This window comes from Oncorhynchus nerka, linkage group LG7, assembly GCF_034236695.1.
Source record: "Oncorhynchus nerka isolate Pitt River linkage group LG7, Oner_Uvic_2.0, whole genome shotgun sequence".
Classification (NCBI taxonomy): domain Eukaryota; kingdom Metazoa; phylum Chordata; class Actinopteri; order Salmoniformes; family Salmonidae; genus Oncorhynchus; species Oncorhynchus nerka.
Window position 1 is genome coordinate 64,529,321 of NC_088402.1, and position 14,644 is coordinate 64,543,964.

At 40.1% G+C, this 14,644-nt stretch overlaps 1 protein-coding gene across 1 annotated transcript in view; it reads left to right on the forward strand.

Annotated features, from left to right (window-relative positions):
• Window positions 1-881: 881 nt before the first annotated feature.
• si:dkey-178k16.1 (protein 4.1) overlaps window positions 882-14,644 on the forward strand; it is a 60,889-nt gene continuing 47,126 nt past the window's right edge. Inside the window, exons 1-3 of the mRNA XM_065020711.1 lie at window positions 882-953; window positions 1,231-1,398; window positions 10,230-10,334. Of these exons, the coding sequence (XP_064876783.1) occupies window positions 882-953; window positions 1,231-1,398; window positions 10,230-10,334 (345 nt within the window). The remainder of the gene's footprint in view (window positions 954-1,230; window positions 1,399-10,229; window positions 10,335-14,644) is intronic.

The window sequence follows — 14,644 nt, forward strand, 5'->3', positions numbered from 1 at the left end:
GTTGTAATAAGTACTGCATTACCATCACTGGGGTAGAAGTAGTTGTCAAAGTCATATTCCCCATATTTTCAAAGACAACAGCTGAAGCAGAAGAAAACTTGGAGCGGACACACTTTGCCCCCTGATAATAGAGCTACATTATGTGGCTGTTATCTGAAAGATAATTGAGCTCTCTAAGAATGTCAGCTATTTTTAATCGTGAGGGGCGGAACTTCTGTTTAAGAGTACAAATCAGATTATTCTCAGAGAGCGAGTGGTCACCTTCACATGACAAAGCTCATCTGTCTCGCTCTCTCTCTCCCTTTCTCTACCCCTCTAATGAAATTGTTGTCACGTTCCCTGTACTCTCTCTCTCCCTTTCTCTCTCTCTCTCTGCTGTCTTCCGCTATGCCGCAGGGCTCTCTTGCTGATGTAATTTATTCTATGTCTTTGCTAGCATCAGGGAGAGCCTCCTAAAGTGAACGTTCTTCATGCAGACAGCTCCTGAGAGAGGCTCTGCTCAACTCTGCTATTACAGTGAGGACACATCACTTTTGACGTAAAAAGCACTTAGTGATTGCAGCCAGAGCCTAATTGAAGCAACCACAATAGCCGTCAGTTAAGAAGAAAATGATATGTGACATTGTTGGATATTCGTTTTGTGGCCAGTAATTGCCACTGTGTCGCAGGATGGTGACTTCAATAACATTGGGGAGGTTTTGGATTTTGCAAGGGGTAGGCAAGAGTGTGATGGGTAGGGTATATGTGTGAGTGTGTAATAGGCAGGCTGTGTTCACCCACTATAGGTAATATGTCATGCTGGTTTTGGGATGTGGACATCAGAAGACTGCTGACTTTTATGTTTCTGTTAATTTATTGTTTCAGGATTGCATTCCATTACCATGACCACAGAAAAGGGATTGCCCATGGAGATGAAGAGTACCATGGAGGGGGATGTCAGGAGGACCAATCAGGTTGGAGAGCTGCAAGACTCACAGTCGTGTATCATTTTGCACTTCACATCTAATCATTTAGCATTTGCTTTAAACCTACAAAACACAGTATATCATAAAATGGAGCAAATCTTTGAATATTATGCAGTTTGCATTGTATCGTATGCCTTTTGTGGTTATTACATGAATGTCCACATCATATAGCCTACTGTTTTGAGATTTCATACATTGGCTTGGTTACTAAGTCAATAATTTGTGGTTTATGACGTCTTATTTGAAACTTTTCACTTATCCTAAGGATCATGACAGTAAGACGTCAGATGACCATCATGGGGACATGGATGACAGCTCAGAGAAGACCCCCAGCAAAGCATCAAAATCCCCCCAGAAATCTTCCAAACGCCCCAAAACCGTTCCTGTCAAAATCTCCCTACTTGACGGCTCAGAGTATGAAACTGGAGTAGAGGTATTTACTATATGGGATTTCACTTTTTTTTTTAACAATGTTTTGGTCCCCTTTTTTTGTAACAAAGTTGAAATCAGACAGGGAGATAGAGCGTTTAGGGGCAAAGACAGGACTAGACCAGATTTCAATTCTGTGAAAGAAATTATTTTAGGTGGCATCTTAGCATGTTTGGTAACGCTTCAAGAGTAAGGATAGTGCCAGTTCCAAAGCAATCTGTCCCTTGTAGTGTTCAAATGCTAAATCCAACATGCTGAATTGTAGACATTAGCAAGTTATATCCAAGTTGCTGCAAACACACCTCTATCTATGTGCACTGCCTGGAGCTCATTAGCTTCTTGCAAAGGTTATGGTTATTTTTTTAACCTTTATTTAACTAGGCAAATCAGTTAAGAACAAATGCTTATTTTGATGACAGCCTAGGAACAGTGGGTTAACTGCCTGTTCAAGGGCAGAACGACAGATTTGTACCTTGTCAGCTTGGGGGTTTGAACTTGCAACCTTCCGGTTGCTAGTCCACCGCTCTAACCACTAGGCTACCCTGCCGCCCCCATATGCAGACAATGTCGAATTAACAATGGTTTAATAATCCAACATGGGCAGGCAATAGACAGGTCAAGGCAGGCAGGGGTCAGTAAACCAGAGGTGGGGCAACAGTACCGGACGGCAGGCAGGCTCAGGGTCAGGGTAGGCAGAGGTCAATAATCCAGAGGTGGGGCAAAGGTACAGATCGGCAAGCAGGCTCAGGATCAGGCAGATTGGTCAGGCAGGCGGGCTCAGAGTCAGGGCAGGCAAGGATCAAAACCAGGAGGGTGAGAAAAAGAGAGACTGGGAAAAGCAGGGGCTGAGATAAAAATGCTGGTTGACTTGAAAAACAAGACGAACTGGCAACAGACAAGCAGAGAACACAAGCATAAATACACAGGGGATAATGGGGAGGATGGGCGACACCTTGGAGGGGGGTGGAGACAATCACAAAGACTTTTTCTTAATTAGTGATACATATGTATAGGATGAGTAAGAGAGTTCTGATTTTACTTGAACACAAGGTTCACTAAGACAGGATGTGTTTTCTGAGGCTTCTACTTACAGCCCTCCCATATCAATGGACCTCTTGATTCAGTGTCCTATTCCTCTCTCTCTCTCTCTCTCTCTCTCTCTCTCTCTCTCTCTCTCTCTCTCTCTCTCTCTCTCTCTCTCTCACGCACACGCACACGCACACTAGGGTTGAATATTTTACAAATGTTCCATCCCAAGAATAAGTCAGAATAAGTCACTTTTCTTCTGGGTAACCTGGTATTTCCTGCCAAAACCAGAAGTGTCATTCAATAGCATAAAAATAAATATACTTATGTCTGGATTTGATTAGAGCTTTGATCAGCATGAAAATTCAAACCTGATGCGACCTGAGCCCGATGACCCATATATTAAATACATTTTATGATCTCTACATTAACAACATTTAATGAGCCCAAGCGAGAAAAAGCCCAAACATTCTGTATATGATAAATCTACTGCACATTACACAAAACAGAAAAACATAAAAGCCCATAGATGTAGCTAGCTATATGCTCTCTTGGGTAAATAAATTAAACAAGCTCCAGTAGGCTAATATTTTTAAGTGTGAACTGTATTACTGTACTGTATTCTATTATACTCTAATACAGTGCATTCGGAAAGTATTCAGACCCCTTGACTTTTCCCCCCCAAAAAATGTTACGTTACTTTTTATGTTACTTAAAAAAAAAATGTTTTTTTAGAATTGTCTTGCAAATAAATCAAAATATATATACAGTACCATTACTTTGGGCTCCCAAGTGGCGCAGTGGTCTAAGACACTGCATCTCAGTGCTAGAAGCGTTGCTACAGACCAACCTGGTTTGAATCCAGACAGTATCACAAACGGCTGTGATTGGATGTCCCATAGGGCGGCGCACAATTGGCCCAGCGTCGTCTGAGTTTGGCCGTTGTAGGCCGTTATTGTAAATAAAAATGTGTTTTTAACTGACTTGCCTAGTTAAACATATAAAATAGTATACAATTTGACACACCTTCTCATTCCAGGGTTTTTCTTAATTTTTTACTATTTTCTACAAAGTATAATAATAGTGAAGACATCAAAAATATGAAATAACACATATGGAATCATGTAGTAACCAAAAAAGTGTTAAACAAATCAAAATATATTTTCACTTTGCCTTAATGACAGCTTTGCACACTCTTGACATTCTTTTTAATTTGTGGAATTTCTTAATTTCTTAATGCATTTGAGCCCATCAGTTGTGTTGTAACAAGGTAGAGAGAGTATACAGAAGATAGCCCTATTTGGTAAAATACCAAGTCCATATTATGGCAAGAACAGCTCAAATAAGCCAAGAGAAACAACAGCCCATCGTTACTTTAAGACATGTAGGTCAGTCAAGAACTTTGAAAGTTTCTTCAAGTGCAGTTGCAAAAACCATCAAAACCATCAAGCGCTATGAGGAAAGGACCGCCACAGCTATAAGGACAGCCACAGGAAAAGAAGACCCAAAGTTACCTCTGCTGCAGAGGATAAGTTCATTAGAGTTAACTGCACCTCAGATTGCAACCCAAATAAATGCTTTACAGAGTTCAAGTAACAGACATATCTCAACATCAACTGTTCAGAGGAGACTGCGTGAGTCAGGCCTTCATGGTTGAATTGCTGCAAAGAAACCACTACTAAAGGACACCAATAATAAGAAGAGACTTTCTTGGGCCAAGAAACACGAGCAATGAACATTAGACCGGTGGAAATCTGTCCTTTTGTCTGATGAGTCCAAATTTGAGATCTTTGGGTCCAACTGCCGTCTCTCTGTGAGATGCAGAGCAGGTGAACGGATGATCTCAGCATGCGTGGTTTCCACCGTGAAGCATGGAGGAGGAGGTGTGAGGGTGTTGGGGTGCTTTGCTGGTGATTTATTTAGAATTCAAGATACACTTAACCATCATGGAAACCACAGCATTCTGGGACGATGATTTGTTTTTCAACAGGAAAATGACCCAAAACACACTTCCAGGCTATGTAAGGGCTATTTGACCAAAAAGGAGAGTGATGGAGTGCTGCATCAGATGACCTGGTCTCCACAATCACCTGACCTCAACCCAATTGAGATGGTTTGGGATCAGTTGGACCTCAGAGTGAAGGAAAAGAAGCCAACAAGGGCTCAGCATATGTGGGAACTCCTTCAAGACTGTTGGAAAATCATTCCTCATTAAGCTGGTTGAGAGAATGCCAAGAGTGTGCAAAGCTGTCAGCAAGGCAAAGGGTGGCTACTTTGAAGAATATAAAATATAAAATGTATTTTGACACTTTTTTGGTTACTACATGATTCCCTATGTGTTATTTCATAGTTTTGATGTCTTCACTTTTATTCTACAATGTAGAAAATATTAAAAATAAAGACAATCCTTGAATGAGTAGGTATGTCCAAACTTTTGACTGATACGGTATATACTGAAATATTAAGTATTCAGACCCTCTACTTTAAAGGGGGGCAAAGTACGGACCGCGGGCACTTCAATCCGGCCCGCGAGACATAATATATATTTTTTTCTCCCCAATCGAGCCAAAAAGTTTGCCCACCCCTGATCTACTAGTACTTTGTTGAGGCACCTTTGGCAGTGACGACATCCTCTAGTCGTCTTGGGTATGACACTACAAGCTTGGCACACCTGTATTTGGGGAGTTTCTCCCATTCTTCTCTACAGATCCTCTCAAGTTCTGTCAGGTTGAATGGGGAGCGTTGCTGCACAGGTTCTCTCTCTACTTTGCACCGCTCATCTTTCCCTCGATGCTGACTAGTCTCCCAGTACCTGCCACTGAAAAACATCCCCACAGCATGATGCTGCCACCACCATGCTTCACCGTAGGGATGGTGCCAGGTTTCCTCCAGACGTGACACTTGGCATTCAGGCCAAATAGTTCAATCTTGGTTTCATCAGACCAGAGAATCTTGTTTCTCATGATCTGAGAGTCCTTTAGGTGCCTTTTGGGAAACTCCAAGTGGGCTGTCATGTGCCGTGTACTGAGCAGTGGCTTCCATCTGGCCACTCTACCATAAAGGCCTGATTGGTGCTACAGAGATGGTTGGATCTCCCATCTCCACAGAGGAACTCTGGAGCTCTGTCAAAGTGACCATCGGGTTCTTAGTCACCTCCCTGGAGACTGAATACTTTCCCGAATGCACTGTATATGGACTGGAATTACGCACATCTTTCAAATCATTATAAAGACAGGTGATTCTGTTGCAGCACATTCGGCACAAGTATAGGCTAGTAATTTTGATTTTAATTTAGAAATATAATGAGGCCTATTTGTATAGGGGGGGGGGGATATGTTGGTGGATGAGGTTTCCCATATCCACCCCCAACCTCCCCATCTCTCATCTTCTGCAGTGACATCAGAAGCATTCAGTTAAAGGATAGGAAATCTATACAGTTGACGTTTTTGTAGGTTTGTACGACCAAGTAGAAAATAGATTGGGAGATTGAAAGAGGGAGGAGAAGAGAGAGAGTTAGTGAGAGAGAGAGTGTGTGTGTGTGTGTGTGTGTGTGTGTGTGTGTGTGTGTGTGTGTGTGTGTGTGTGTGTGTGTGTGTGTGTGTGTTGGACAGGGATGGTTTGGTGTGGGTGAAGCATATGAATATTGTATAAATCTCCAGGCACATTAATGTACACTCTTAGAAAAAAGGTGCTATCTAGAACCAAAAAGGCTTCTTCGGCTGTTCCCATAGGAGAACCCTTTGAACAACCCTTTTTGGTTCCAGGTAGAACTCTTGGGTTCTATGCAGAAACCTCATGGAACCCAAAAGGTTCTACCTGGAACCAAAAAGGGTTCTCCTATAGGGACATCCTCAAAACTCATTTGGAAACCTTTATTTAACTAGGCAAGTCAGTTAAGAACAAATTCTTATTTACAATGACAGCCTAGGAACTGTGAACCGCCTTGTTCAGGGGCAGAACGACAGATTTGTGCCTTGTCAACTTGCAACCTTTCGGTTACTAGCCCAATGCTCTAACCACTAGGCTACCCTGCCGCCCCAGGGTGTAATGTGTAATGATGTACGATGAAGAACTGTGCCTTAATGGTATACACCAACAAGAAATCCACACCACTTTCTTATTGATCTTTGGTGCTTAACATTGCTGATATTGATTAAGTACAGTGCATTTACCTTGTTAAATCTCTAACCTCAAGCCATACAATTGATACAATAATTATTAGACCGGCCTGCCTGCCTTTTCTCATTCCAACCAGTTTCTCTTCTTAACAGACACAGACCACACATCATAGACAGATGAAGCAACTGTTGATCAGGCCAGTTCAAGGAATTGGGCCGTTCCACAACTAGAGTGCGTTCCTTTGATATTTTTAGAAATTGTGCACCAATATTAGATTTTAAAAGCCTGTTATATTAAATGAACTGCACTTTAATATGAGCCACAAGTAAAATGAAATAAATCCGATTTTGAATATGAATTAACACTTGCTAATGTGCCAAAAATGTGCATTTTGATATGTCACTCGTCATGTTATTCCGACTTCTAGGATTTAAACCCACTTTACACCAACATTTCTCCAAGTTTTCACCATCACTAACCAAGTTTCCATCCAACCATTTCATTTGGATGAATTACCTGACGCATAAAACCGACTGGGGTGATGGAAACAGGAAATGTCGGTGCAATTTCCTAAATGTCAACAGACAATTTGTTAGTTCACATGGAGAGATCTTTTTGTGTCGGTAAAATGTATGGTTTGGGAAATGGTGGTGGAAAACGGCATTATGCGCAAATATTGGTAGAACAATCATCATATCGAAGTAAACTTGGAGTCACGCGATGATACTGTATGTTGTGTTGTCCTCCCACCACGACTTGGGAAAGCATGCAGTTTATTAGGCTACAGATGAAATAAGTTATGAATAACTTCGCAGGGTGGTGAAAGTGATTGATGCTCCTATCCAATAAATATTGAGGGTCTTATTCAGGTGACATGATAATTGATACTCAGCTACCGTTTGACAAGTAAAAATGACCTCACTCTTATCCAAAATAATCTCATCATATAGGCTAGCCTACCCGCACTGTAGCCTATCTGGAAGCAATAGGCTGGAGATCACATGCCAAGACCAGAGCTGGCACATTTGTTATTAAACTAGTGATGGGGAAAAAAATCGATACAGTTACATATCACAATAATAATATGATTATTTTTGTGCTAGTTGGATGTACAAAACTCCTGTATTTTTCCTTCATAGCTTGTTTCCCATCTTCTTTTTAAATAGGGAGCCAATTTGTTTTCAGCACTTTTATTTACCATGTTAAAATGAGAGTTCAGTTCAGGTTACACTGTTGACCTTAAAGTAGTTTTGTCATGGCTCTCTCTTGTCCCTCTGCAACAGACATTTGGTGAGTAATATGTTTGGAACATTGAATCGCAATAAAATCACAGTATCGAATTGCAATACATATAGAATCTTGAGAATTGTGAGAATCGCAATACATATAGAATCTTGAGAATTGTGAGAATCGCAATACATATAGAATCTTGAGAATTGTGAGAATCGCAATACATACCATATCGGCACCAAAGTATCATGATAATATCGTATCGGGAGGTCTCTGGCAATTCCCAGCCCTATATTTAATGCACCATTTTTTATTACAAAACCATCAGTAAAGTTGAACATGCTTTTTATTTTGATTCTGTACATGAAAACATAAGGGAAAAGTGCCTTTTATGTGCACTACATCATCACGCACAGTGTTTTATCCGCAACATGTCAGTTTGATGAAAACACAATTGGGTGGGAAAATGTACATCTTTTCTTTATCAGGATTTTTGACGATGATTATTTATTTCATGTGATTAGTGATTAATTGATTAGTGATTAACCCTGTTATGTGAACAGAACTCTCGTTTTAAATATTTTTTTCAAAAGAAACATTGAAATAATAGTCAAATCTTAGTGTAAAGGCAGGTGGTTCTATTCTTTGGACATTTTCTGGGGTTTTGTGGTGGAACACTGAGCGTGTCGAGCATAACAAACCAACCCTGTTACCTAAAGATACAGTAGATAGGCGAGATGCTTTTCTTACATTTACATTTTTTTGTAAAGCTTGCATTCATTTGCACACAACGAGCTTCCATTCACCCTGTCACAACGGGATTCATGGCTGATTTAAGATGAAAACATCAACCCTGTTATGGTCAACTCTGTTACTTTCATTGGCACCTACTTGGCATTTACTACAGTAGTTGAGATGTGATAACATGTTTCTTATGAAGTTGAACATGTGCTCTTTATGACAGAATCTTAAAATTAGGTGAAATAATTGTATTAATTTGTTAAACCCAAATGACAGTTCCCAAAAGGCACTCTACTAGTGGAACAACGCAGGTACAGTAGGAAGGCTATGATACCTTGGGCCGTAGCCAATCAAAACTGGTTACCATCACCACACACTACTCCTTTTGCTCTCGAAGAATACAAGATAAACCCATTTTTTATTATAGTAATTTAATTAAGAAGACAATAAAATGTGAAAAAATATATGCTTAACTGGATATGAATTTCCCACCACATTTCTTGAATTAATGAATGTTTATAAAAGAGAAGGAGTTTTGCCTAAACTTGAAAAGGCCTGTTTTTAATATTCTATTCTATACTGTTGTCCAGTATCGCCTTTCTTACTTGATCAATCTTATCACTACTTAACTCAACACTCTCTCTGAGACTAGCTATTAGCCCATACCGAGATACTGTCTCCCTTCATCGTGTTTGCATGGACCATACATTCTCTAAAATGGATTTCCAGGATTACGCCAAATGGCTTCTAATGCAATCAGCCCATAGAACTAGTGTGGCAGAAATGTGATTGGAGGCAATTGGGACGGGAGCGAAATCTCATCAACAGCTTAGTTGCAATGCTTGGGGGGACCACCTAAAATGTGTGTTGCAATTTAATTTAGTTAGAAAATCCAATACGCTCCAAAATGTCTCAGCAGCCACTACGTTAATCGCTCCCTCACTCGCTCGTGGTTGCTGTATTTCGCCAGACTGGTACCACAGCATTTCTTTGATTAAAGGCCAGGTTATGTTTAATGTTTCATTAATATTTAATTTATGTTTCATTAATAATTTTGCAAGGTAATGGCTACTGTACCAGTTTTCTTTAAAGGAGTGTAACAAAGCCATGTGCCCCACCATTCACAAGACAGAGCACAGACAAAAAGAAAAGGAACCTATTACTTCTGTTTCCATGGTAACAGCTGCTTGGTTGCACTGTCGCCGTAGGAGCCAGGTTTCCCGGGAGACGAGTGTGTTTTGTGTGTGTGTGTGTGTGTGTGTGTGTGTGTGTGTAGACAGCATCTGCCAAGGCTGCCTCTGAAACACTGAAACATGCAGTGTGTCGGCTCTGAGCCCTAAAGGGGTGAAAACTAGGTGTGGCCCTGTGAAATACTAGCGGTTCCTTCCTTTTGTAGCCATTGCCTATCCTTTCCTATCCCACAGGGCTGAGGAGGTACTGGACCATGAAAATGTCTGTCAGCCAACAGAAGGGCTGGATTTTCATGCTGATGGTATTTTCATAGTGTGATGAATGAGATTTTTCATTTAGTCAGTTAATCTAATAGATATAAATATAGTATATATATATATATTATTTAACCAGGCAAGTTGGTTAAGAACAAATTCTTATTTACAATGACGGCCTACCCCAGCCAAACCCTAACAATGTTAGGCCAATTGTGTGTCAAGGGGGTTGTGCGCATGTGTGCATTTTTTAAATCATGTGTGTTTTTGACAGAAATTTGCCAGGGGGCAGTCCGTGCTGGACATGGTGTGTGGCCATCTGAACCTGCTGGAGAGGGACTACTTTGGGCTGACGTTCTATGACACAGACAACACCAAGGTCAGAATCTTCGTTCTTACTCCCACCTAGAACCCTCCCCCTCGCTCCCACCTACTGGCACCTATAGTGCCTTCAGAAAGTATTCACACCTTTTGACTTTTTCCACATTTTGTCATGTTACCAAGGAATAAAAAATGAAAATGAGTCATTAAGTATTCAACCCCTTTGTTATGGCAAACCTAAATAAGTTCAGAAGTAAAAATGTTCTTAACAAGTCATATAAGTTGCATGGACTCATTCGGTGTGTAATAATAGTGTTTAACATGATTTTTGAATGAATACCTCAGTCAGGCAGGGAATTTCAAACACAAATTCAACCACAAAGACCAGGGAGGTTTTGCAATACCTCGTTACGAAGGCAATAACTCATTACCTATTGGTAGATGGGTAAAAATAAAAAAGCAGACACTGAAAATCCCTTTGAACATGGTGGAGTTATTAATTACACTTTGGATAGTGTACTGTATCAACCATGTTTAAAAAATATATTTTTATTATTTTTATTTAACATTTATTTCACTAGGCAAGTCGGTTAAGAACAAATTCTTATTTACAGTGACGACCTTTAACAAACCTTTTTTATTGTTTTACTTATGTATTGAAAATTGTTTTTGTTGTTGTGTGATTTTCATATAAGGCCTTGGTCTTCCAACCACACCTGCACACCGTTTTTATTTAATTAAATGTTTTATCTGTATTGTTGTCTGTCACTTGTTTTCTTTGGTGTAAATACATGTAACTAAACTAAATACACACAGTCACTATAAAGATACAGGCGTCCTTCCTAACTCAGTTGCCAAAGAGGAAGGAAACTGCTCAGGGCTTTCACCATGAGGCCAATGATGACATTAAAATAGTTATAGAGTTTAATGGCTGTGATAGGAGAAAACTGAGGATGGATCAACAACATTGTAGGTACTCCACAATATGAACCTCATTGACAGAATGAAAATAAGGAAGCCAGTACAAAATACAAATATTTCAAAACATGCATCCTGTTTACAATAAGGAGCTAAAGTAGAACTGCAAAACATTTGGCAAAGAAATTAACTTTATGTCCTGAATACAATGTGTTATGTTTGGTGCAAATCCAACACAACACATCACTGAACACCATTCTTCATATTTCCAAGTATGGTGGTGTTATGGTTTTGCTTGTCATCAGCAAGGACTAGAGAGTTTTTTAATGATCAAAATAAACGGAATAGAGCTAAGCACAAGCAAAATCCTAGAGGAAAACCTGGTTCAGTCTGCCTTCCAACAGACACTGGGAGACAAATTCACCTTTCAGCAGGACAGTGACCTAAAACACAAGGCCAAATATACGCTGGAGTTGCTTACCAAGACAAGATTGAATGTTCATGACTAGTTACAGTTTTGAATTAAATCGCCTTGAAAATCTATGGAAAGACTTGAAAATGACTGTCTAGCAATGATCAACAACCAACTTGACAAAGCTTGAATATTTTTTTTTGAATAATGTGCAAATATTGCACAATCCAGGTGTGCAAAGCTCTGACAGACTTACCCAGAAAGATTCACAGCTGTAATCACTGCCAGCAATGATTATAAAATGCATTGACTCAGGGGGTTGAATACCAATAAAGTTAAAAGTGACATTTTAGAACTTAAAACATTTCTAGCATATCTATCTATGGGTAACAGGGTTGACATGGTATGCTCGACACGCTCAAGTTTCCAACCACAAAACACCCGAAAATGGCCTAAAAGTGTAAAACCAACTCACCTGTTTTTACACTATGATTTGACTATTACAGGTTCAATGTTTTATTAGAATTGTTTTTTTTTCAAAATAATAGTTTTACCATGTTAAAATGAGAGTTCAGTTCATGTTACACTGTTTACCTTAAACTTGAGTGACAAAAGTAAATGAATTTCTAATGACATTACTTAAGCACATATCTTCAGAAATTACTTTCCCAAAGCAGCTAAATAACTAGGGCTTTACAATGATGGAGAAAACATGGGAAAATCTTGGGGTTAAGTGGGATAAAACCTTGCCTGGCTACCCATCCACATCGCTCCGGCCAAACGCCATGCCCACTTATGTTTCTTCTCCAAGTCTGTGTTTTCTTTCCTCCCTGACTCTTTGAGTATGCGAACAGATTCTGACCTCTCTGATTGGTCTCAGAAACCGATGGGTTGGGCCAGAAACGGCCTTCATGAATCAAGAATCACGTCAATTTGACATCAGCACAAATGACTTCTTGGATGGCATGTTCAGACTGATGTATGGAGCAATCGACAGAGCAGCAGAATTTGATTCACGATGAGTCGTCAGGGAAGTTAATATTCTAGAAGAACAAGCATGAATTGGGACATGCCAAAATGGTGATTTTCAGAGAAAATGAATACACAGCTATTTGACATTTGAAAGATTAGTTCTTGATTTTGGATTTTTAGCTGATTCCCGAAGACTTCCAGTCATTGTCTCGTGAAACTACCTTTGACTTCCTTCCTACTAGACGCAGAGACCTAAAAATGGTACCCTTCATTGCCAAAATATCGAACTATCCCTTTAACATGGTTTAGTTTAGTTAGAGCAGCGTTTCCAAAACTCTGTCCTGGGGACTTTTTGTTTTTTTGCCTTTGCACTACACAACAGATTTAAATAATAAACTCATCATCAAACTTGTATTATTTAAATCAGCTGTGTAGTGCTAAGGCAACAAATTAAATGTGTACCCCTTGGAGTCCACAGGACTGCGATTGGGAGACACTGAGTTAGAGCATAGATGTACAGTGTGTGATCCAACTGTTACATTGAGTGTTTTATTACAATTCACACACATAATGTCTGAGGGCACTCTATTCATGGAACAACCCATGTGCAGGTGACATTGTCCTTAAAAATCAGGTAATGTATTAACCTTTTACTGCAGTGGGCTAAATCAGGGTCACACAGAGTGTTTCTTGGTAGTCTTAAACAAGTCTACTTTGAAACAAAAGTATACACCTCACACACATGGTTATGGGCTTAAAAAAAGGAAGACATGTACGATGTCAGATATAGATTTTAATTTGCATCCCAATATTACACTTTATATGCATCACAGAAGACTGAGATATAACAAAACCCGTTTAACATAGAAACACCAGAAGAAACGGAAGAAACATTTATTAATTATGAAAACTATTTATAACATTCCACCCATGAGGCCACTAGGTTATTTGACTGCAGGAAAGGGCCATGCGGTCGTTGCCCGTCCTCACAGTGGACCAGTCAGGGTGAAAGAAGGAAAGAGGCCATTGCCCTTTGAAATGTGATTAGAAGTGATTGCCCTTTTAAAGGTGGCGCATGGGGTCCACAGTGTATAGAGAAAGTATCTCTCAGAAGACTCCGGTGACATTAAGCTAAGCGGACAGGGCTTAACTGGCATTTATATTCCTGTGCCCTGAGAATATTAAAGAGACAATCCAGGATTGGTACATACATTTTTGGACTTTGATTCTTGAGCCATTGATTATTGAAGAATATCACTTTGAAATGCTTCATGAGCTTATTTTATTTTATTTTATTTTACCTTTATTTAACTAGGCAAGTCAGTTAAGAACAAATTCTTATTTTCAATGACGGCCTAGGAACAGTGGGTTAACTGCCTGTTCAGGGGCAGAACGACAGATTTGTACATTGTCGGCTCAAGGGTTTAAACTTGCAACCTTCCGGTTACTAGTCCAACGCTCTAACCACTAGGATACCCTGCCGCCCCGCACCTTAGTTCAACTGTCCTTCCCCATCAGAATCCAAAATACACTACATGACCAAAACTATGTGGACACCTGCTCATCGAACATCTCATTCCAAAATCATGAGAATTAATATGGAGTTGGTCCTCCCTTTGCTGCTATAACAGCCTCCACTCTCCTGGAAGGCTTTCCACTAGAAGTTGGAATATTTCTGCGGGGAAATATTCTGCATTCAGACACGAGCATTAGTGAGGTCGGGCACTGATGTTGGGCGATTAGGCCTGGCTTGTAGTTGGCATTCCAATTCATCCCAAAGGTGTTCGATGGGGTTGAGGTCAGGGCTCTGTGCAGGCCAGTTAAGTTCTTCCACACCAACCTCGACAATCCATTTCTGTATGGACCTCGCTTCGTGCACGGGGGCATTGTCATGCTGAAACAGGAAAGGGCCTTCCTCAAACTATTGCCACAAAGTTGGAAGCACAGAATCATCTAGAATGTCATTGTATGCTGTAGCGTTAAGATTTCCCTTCACTGGAACTAAAGGTCCTAGCTCTTTATTCCTCCTCTACCAAACTTTACAGTTGGTACTATGCATTTGGGTA